The 7,720-nt window shown below is 40.3% G+C and overlaps 1 protein-coding gene across 1 annotated transcript; it reads left to right on the plus strand.

The window, feature by feature from the left end:
- The first annotated feature begins 3,750 nt into the window (after positions 1–3,750).
- LOC109200677 (sialoadhesin-like) lies at positions 3,751–7,486 on the plus strand. Its single transcript, XM_019356258.2, has 8 exons — positions 3,751–3,881; positions 4,045–4,120; positions 4,672–5,055; positions 5,414–5,719; positions 5,806–6,060; positions 6,236–6,323; positions 6,465–6,504; positions 7,226–7,486. The coding sequence occupies exons 2-8, from the start codon at positions 4,048–4,050 to the stop codon at positions 7,469–7,471; spliced, it is 1,392 nt and encodes a 463-aa protein (XP_019211803.1). The 5' UTR covers positions 3,751–3,881; positions 4,045–4,047; the 3' UTR covers positions 7,472–7,486.
- The last annotated feature ends 234 nt before the right edge of the window (positions 7,487–7,720 follow it).

Here is a 7,720-nt window from a genome sequence, read left to right on the forward strand (position 1 = left end):
TACGACGCGTCGTCGAGAAAATTGTTGCAAGTGAGTTTCTCCACATTAAAATGGGCTCAGGAGAAAGCCACTTATATGGGACAATTAGGAAACAAGTTCCAGTCCAAAAGGATTCAACGAGAAAATCCAGTCTAAATTCTTTTCCTTTTTGAATGACGTCATTTTGCTGAGAGTGGAAATGAAAATGCGACAATAGGTTCCACTATCAGCAAAGAACGAATGAATGAATGCATGAATGAATGAGTGAGAGAAAATAAAACTGACTGACTGGTAAAAGCGGACAGAAGCTGACAGACTGACTGACATCACTGTGTGAAGTTAACCCCCACCTGACAAAGGTGCAGATGAATCTATGTGTGTTTCTTTTTACAGGAGCAGAAAGAGGACAGCAACATTTGAGGTTGCGTGAGCTTTGGCTGTACCGATTTAACCTTTTAAATGCCACTTTCTGTGTCTGTGCATCTATCAGAGGTGTTATTCACTACCTTGTGTTGCTCACAGAGGTAACTGTGAGAAAGTGTGTATACACCTGCGCAGCGCTAACATTTCTACAGCATTACAGTTCTTCATGTGATTTGATCATGTGATTTATACCAGGATAGCTGGTTGATGTTTTTTACTACAGGATTTCTGGGTTCATGTATGAAGAAAACTGTGTTTACAGGTTATGAGTTGGTGATGCTGTTACACTGTGTTGTTGGGAAAATGTGAAAGTTACTTTGACGATGTGAATAACATGTGAAACATTCCCTGTGTTGAAACTAGTGTCACTTCTATCCACAGCTATGGATGGCTAACTTTATGGTCTTTTTACAGCACCTCTGGAACCTGTCAATTTGTGCCTGACCTCCAGGATTGTCCATGTGTGTTGCTAATGTTTGTTTTTCTAAGAGTGCATGTAGAGGATTCAGCAGAGACGGACAAGTAACATGAGAAAGCAACTAAGAGATGCAGTGTTTATGGAATAGTTTGATATGGGGCTCATTAGCTGGCCACTACTGAGCTCCTAGTGTTAAATACATGGAGTGACTTTGCTTAAGGGAAGTCACCGATTACATTAATATTAACTGAGTACATGGGATGATCCATGTCTGAGGCAAATTATGCCGATAATTGTAGTTTACTGATTTGAGAAAACCTGAACATGATACTTGTCCTGCTGATGCTGAATGCTTTATTACTCTTATGACACAATTGTTTATAAGTGTGGAGTTTGATTTCACTTCCAGATCTTGTTTTCCAGGCCATGATGGTGTGTATGATGGCTCCAGGCGGAGCCAGATGTTGAGCACACTTACTGTGCAAAACACACTAACAGCTTTTATTGCAGGGTTACGGAGCTACTCCAGAGGAGATGCCCTGATGTTGGCTGGGACGTGATCTAGCTAACCTTTTTCTTTAGGACAGGAATCTAGGTTTGATGAGTTGACTCATGGGAGTGTCCATGCGTCAAGAGGAGGGGTCCAGAATTAACATTAAACAAAGTTTTCTATGATTTTTGCAGTACTTTGTGTGATTAACAGTTCATTTACGGGTATTAAACCTATGCAAAGTGGTGCATCCATGTTCAGATGAGGCTTTGATGGTCCATAAATGAAGCTCACTGAACTAAAGAATGTGGTTTGATGATGATTGACATGCTTTCCAAGTAGGAGGTTTTCCTCCTAGCAAGGAAATACAGGTGCAGCAGTTAAAGTATTGCTGAAAGGAATCTCCTGAGAAATCTTCTGAGGCCCAGTGAGAAGCAACCCATTCCAGGCATAGCTGACAGTCCAGGCAGTGGTTGAGGTCAAAGGTTGAGCTGTTTGGGGCCCATGGGGAGATCAGATTCCACAGCCACAGCAAGGACCACGAAGCTGCGAAGGATGAGAGCTGTGCCAAGGGGGCTTTCCAGAGGCCAACAGAGGAGATTGTGGACAACAGACGGGCACCTGAAGGATGAGGGGAGCGTGCCAAGCTCCATCGACAACGCGGGCGGAGTTCAAGGATGACATCATGATTCTGTGAGAAGCACAGGAACCAGAAGCTATGGTGGTGATGACAGCAGTTTCCTATGAACATCACCTAATGCGGTGTCACTGTACTGTGCATACGATGACACACTGAAGACTGCTGGGATCATAACAGCAGTAAGATAACTGGATCCAGCACCCTTTCCACAGAGGGTTTTCCTGCAGAGGATGGACAATGGAGGAGTCATAAATATCCCCCATAGGACAGAGGCCATAAAACTAGACTGCTGAGGAGGTCTGCAGCTCTCACGATAGCTGAGACCCATGTTGACAAACAACAAACTCAACTGGTATGTTTGAATGTCTATTCTACATACATTTGGACTATGGTCCTATGAACAGTGATGGAAACAACTGGAAGACACATTTATGATGCCCTGCAGAACTTAAACCACTCTGCAGAGAGACGTGTGATTTACATGTCTTGTGGAGGAGCACAACCAAGCTGGAGTGATCTTGAAAATGTTAATTTCTCTTTTGACCATTGACAATTCATTTGTTCACCTGTAGGATGCAGGTTACCATTGAATGGGACCAATGACAAATTGGATAACTGCTAATATATTTGTCAGACTGTGTGCGTTGACATATGCTGAGTATAAAAATGGTTGTATTGACACTGTCAGACATGACGTATTCATAACTGGGTACTTTTCTAGCATAATTGTCAAAAGGGGGGAAATGTTAGGTTTTTGTATTGTTTATTGTCATTTATGCTTAGAAATATTTACTCATATATGCTTAGAAGTATATAATCATTTGTAGATTGAAAGAATGTCTCATCCTAGGAGGTCTACAACAGCTCTGTGTAGCATGAAGAGGGGAGTGCATTCACACCTCCTCAGAGTGTTCTGGTATAGATCACACACCTCCTAGGAGAGGTCGTATCTTCTCCTGCTGATATATGGTATAGCAAACACACGTATATCTGTTTGAGTGTAAGAGCCTTTTGTTCAGATGTACCGCTAGACTCCTGGCACCAGCTTTGGGGAGTCACATACACACACACACACACACGGTATTCTTTGTTCACATGCATACCTATATAAGAGGTCATATGTTAATGAACCTATGCATATTCATGTAACCACAATAAAAGAGCAGTGTTACGGGGGAGCGGACGAGAGCAACTGGGGTCAAGCGAAGGAACGGCGCCTGTCCAGTTCTCTTCCGTGCACGTGAAACATAAAGAATGTTGCCTACTCGTGTCTTGCTTGCTGTGTAATTACATTGCCTTCAACGTTCCAGCGAATAGGTTCAAGCTACAAACCTATCAGTATGAAAAGCCAGCAGGCTAGTATTGCTTCACAACAACCAGATTCTACTAAACTGCGGTGTTACTATGAAGTTTCTCATTATGTGATTATTTTGGTGCTGAAGGAAACACACTACAAACAATAAAAGATAAAAACATTCAGACATCTGCTATTGGCCGAGTGGATCAACTGAAGAATGAATCATTAAATAAAAGCAAAAAAGATTTAGACACATCGAGGAAGCTGATCAACACAAAGCTGTAACCTGTGTGAGTACAGACACACACAGAGACACAAAAAGAAGAACAAAAAAGCTAAGACACAAATGCTAATTCTAATGAGAGAATGAGGAACAGGTTAGTGTGTGAGTGGGGGGTCATATGAATCTATAAACAGGCAGGTGGAAGTGGTGGCTTCTAAACTGACAACAGAGTGCATGATGGGAACATAAAAGGCAGACTGACTGAAAAAGAAAGACAAAAAAAGCATCACAGGTCTGTTTGCTTTGGCATTACAACATCTAAACAGAGAAGTGTTTCAGTCGCTGTGTTTCTGCTGAAATCACACACAGACTTTTATTTTGTCGTTTCTCCTGTAGCAGTCTGATCATTAGGTAAGAAAACATTTGAATTTAAATTTTTATATCACAATAAAAATAACTTCTTTAATTTTATTGTCTGATTTCAAATAAATGTCAATTTTGTATTGTTCTATAAAACAATGCAAGTTCCCGATTTGATCAAACCTTTATGTGATGTTATGTTTTTTTTATACAGGTGATGAGTTTTGTGACAGTCCAGTCTGTGAACATCATGACAGACATCATGTTACTGAGTCTCCTCTTTATTCCAAGTGAGCCGTCTCATTTCAGTCATTTACAGTCTGACAGATCAGTGCAGATAGAGATACTTTACAGAAACAAAACCCCTCACTCCGTGCAATACTGTACCAACTACCACTCAAAAATTTTGTACTGCTCAGTTTGTGCTGCTGCTCACTCCTGCCACTTTATCTCATGTGCAATATTCCATTTGCCACCCCCCCCCCCCCCCCCCCCCCCATTACATGTCAGTGGTCACATTTCTATTTAAGATTTCTTTATCTATTTATACAAGTGTGTACATATATTTATCTATATATTTACTCTGTTAATATTGCTTACTATATTTTTCCGCTATATTTTATAAATATTTTGTTTTCTTTACTATTTTTACTGTACTATCATGCTGAGTGACTTGTCTTCTGCTCGTCAAATACATTTCATAGCAATGTTGACCCTGCGCTAACTTGCATATGACAAAACTCAAACTGAAACTGAACTGAACTGAAACATGTCTGATGAACTCAGTTTATCATAATTATCCTTCCTATCATGTGTATTAGTTTGTTTTGATTTTTTCCAGACACTTTGGCTGCTTGTCCTTCAAACACACACCTGTTCATCACTGCACCAACAGAGATGGAAGCTCTGAGTGGATCTTGTTTACAAATCCCATGTAACTTTAGTGCTGCTGGCCCAGAAAAGTTTGACAGCACAAGACATGTCTTTGCAGTGTGGATTAAAAATCATTCGAATGTTTTTGCACATCCAAACAATGAGATCTTCAACAGCAGTGGGACAGTTAATATCTATCCAGTGAAGATTACAGGAAACCTGAAGGAGAAAAACTGCACCACTCTGTTTTCCAATTTAAACACAACTTATACAAACACATACTACTTCAGAATTATGAACTGGCCGTTCAGAGCAACAGCTGCTTGTGATCCTCTTAAAATAAAAATTAAAGGTGAGAAAGTTTTGATTTTATTATTAATAATTTAAAAAATCTGACTGGAATATTAACAGATAAGATATAAATGTACTGACTTTACATTTGACAGTTAAAACAGTGAATCCTAAGTGATGTCCAGTTTTCTTTGTTATAATATTTTTGAGTGCAAAAATAAAAATGAAAGTTTGCTTACTGTGCTGATTCCAAAGCTCAGCTATTTCTGCTACATGAAGGAAATAATAAACTCAGAATAAATGTACAGCATGAACATGTAAAATTAAGACTTTAACACAACTACACTGATCTCCATCTGTTACTTGACTGTGTTTCCTGTATTATCAGTATAAAAACTGAGCTTGATGTGAAACCACAGATTCTCCTTGGAGGCCCAATATTACAGTCCAAGGTGATCTGAAGGAGAAGGAGTCTGTCACTATAACCTGCTCAGCTCTCACTCCCTGTCCACACTCCCCTCCTCAACTCACCTGGAATCTCACACAAGACTCTCAAAACAAAATAGAGGAAAACACAGATGGAAGCTTTACAACTAAAATCCAGCAGACCATCACTCTGTCAGACACACATGATGGAAAGAAGATCAGCTGCTCTGCCAGATATCCTGTGAACCAAGGAAAAGACACCAAGACAGCAGAGACAGAAGAGACTCTCAGTGTTTCATGTAAGACAATCAGAGTTTGTTGTTGAACTGGATCCTATAGGACAACATGATTTGTGTGATATGTCTTTGTTTGTTTGTTTCTCCAGATGCTCCTAAAGACACCTCAGCATCCATCAGTCCATCAGGTTTGGTGTCAGCAGGCAGCTGGGTGAACCTGACCTGCTCCAGCAGAGCCAAACCTCCAGTCAGCAGCTTCACCTGGTTCAAGAAGAGCAGAGCTGTGAAAGTATCTGAAGGAGAGATTTACAGCTTCAATGTAACAGATGGAGGAGTTTATTACTGTGTGGCCACTAATGATCTGGGTAATCAGACATCTGCAGAGATTAACGTGACTGTTGGAGGTAAATGCTGAAGCTACTGATGTGTTGTATGCTGTTATCCTTTTTTTTTACTCTTTACTTCTCTTTGTTTTGTTTTGTTTTTTAACAGTGATGTACAAAGTGTAAAATTAAAGTCAGGGATATGGCTTTTTTAAAATTCATTTGCTGTTTCATATTTATCTTGTTTTTCTATCAGGAGAGCAGAGGCCTATCTCTTTCCCATGGTGGCTGCTTCTCGGAGGAATCCTTGGGATGATGTTACTCTGCTTGATTATCTTTGTTTGGTAAATATTACATCTCAGTGGAAAACACGATCAGTTACTGTCACTGACATGTTAGCTGCAAGTTAAACTATCGGTTTACTCAGACATATATGTAACCTCAAATAGAGGACAGTTAGTTTAACAGCCTCTTATATCTTTCAGGTGCTTAAAGTCAAAGCATCAAACTCAACAACAGACTCATGTAAGAAAATACTAAACTTCTCTGTAATTTACTGAACTGTTCAGAAAGTTATTTACTGTAGTACCTCCACCAGAGTCTGCTTACTAGTGTCATGGACACGCTGTGTGGAGGCAGATGAGGACCCAAATGCAAAACTCACAGAGACTGAAGTGGAACTCAAAAATGCTGCTTTAATGCAGGACTGACAAAGTAACAAAACTAAACTGGGAGAACTAAGCTGAGGACCGAGGGAACACAGGGAGGCACACAGGTTCGGGAAAGAGACGTTGACGAAGCGACACTGAACTGAGAGAGACATGCACATAAATACACAGAGGGTTAACGAGGGAAGTGGGGACACACGGGGAACACAGCTGACACAGATAATCGTAACAAGACATGGCAGGAGAAACGCGACACTGACGGGAGACTGTCAAAGTAAAACAGGAAGTACAGAGGTGCAGACAGGAGGAGAGAGAGACAGGAGAGCACGGGGAAAGCACAGGCGTAGCGGGCTGGGGAGACATGGAATGAAACACGAGGGGAAACGAGGGCTCACAGATACACAGAGGAGCACACAGGGGGTAACCAAAATAAGGGACATCTTAACAGAACCTAGGAACCACAGCATAATGAAAGAACACAGTACAAAACACATGAAAACTAAGAATACTGGGCCAACGTGGCCCAGGACCATGACAACTAGATTTAAATGAAACTTTCTATTTGTTTAATTTTATAGAATCAAAAAAGTGAAGAGCTGGTTGTTGAAGAGCCAGCAAGTAAATCAGAAGGAGAAGAAGAAAACATCCATTACGGAGAGATCAACTTCTCTGTGCTGAGAAATGAAGCATCCTCTGACTCAGTGCAGGACAGAGGACAGCAGCAGGATACAGTGTACGCACAGATAAATGTCATTGAGCCAAAAAACACAGAGCGCGCTCACGGCCAAGAGGAACTGTATGCTGAGGTCAAGAAAAAGTTATAAGATTACATTAACAAAGTGTATTAAAGTAACACACACACAAAAATCTAATTTTCTATTAACTTAAAAAAAAAACTCAAATTACATCCTGCAGCTTTTCATGTTCAGCTTTAATTTCACAGAAATCCAATAAGGGACTAATTCACATGACAGTAGAGAAGACTGAACATTAAAAACTTTTACATAATATAGCTACTTTTTAATTATTTTAGTTATCATCATGTTCATACAATATTTGAATGCTGGCATGCC

This window comes from Oreochromis niloticus, unplaced genomic scaffold, assembly GCF_001858045.2.
Source record: "Oreochromis niloticus isolate F11D_XX unplaced genomic scaffold, O_niloticus_UMD_NMBU tig00002392_pilon, whole genome shotgun sequence".
NCBI classification, from domain to species: Eukaryota; Metazoa; Chordata; class Actinopteri; order Cichliformes; family Cichlidae; genus Oreochromis; species Oreochromis niloticus.

Excerpts from the sequence above, each read along its gene's own strand:
- LOC109200677 (XM_019356258.2), top strand. The coding sequence starts at position 4,048 with ATGAGTTTTGTGACAGTCCAGTCTGTGAACATCATGACAGACATCATG. Across the intron at positions 5,720-5,805 it reads AGAGACTCTCAGTGTTTCAT|ATGCTCCTAAAGACACCTCA; the intron begins GTAAGACAATCA and ends TTGTTTCTCCAG. Across the intron at positions 6,061-6,235 it reads GATTAACGTGACTGTTGGAG|GAGAGCAGAGGCCTATCTCT; the intron begins GTAAATGCTGAA and ends TTTTTCTATCAG.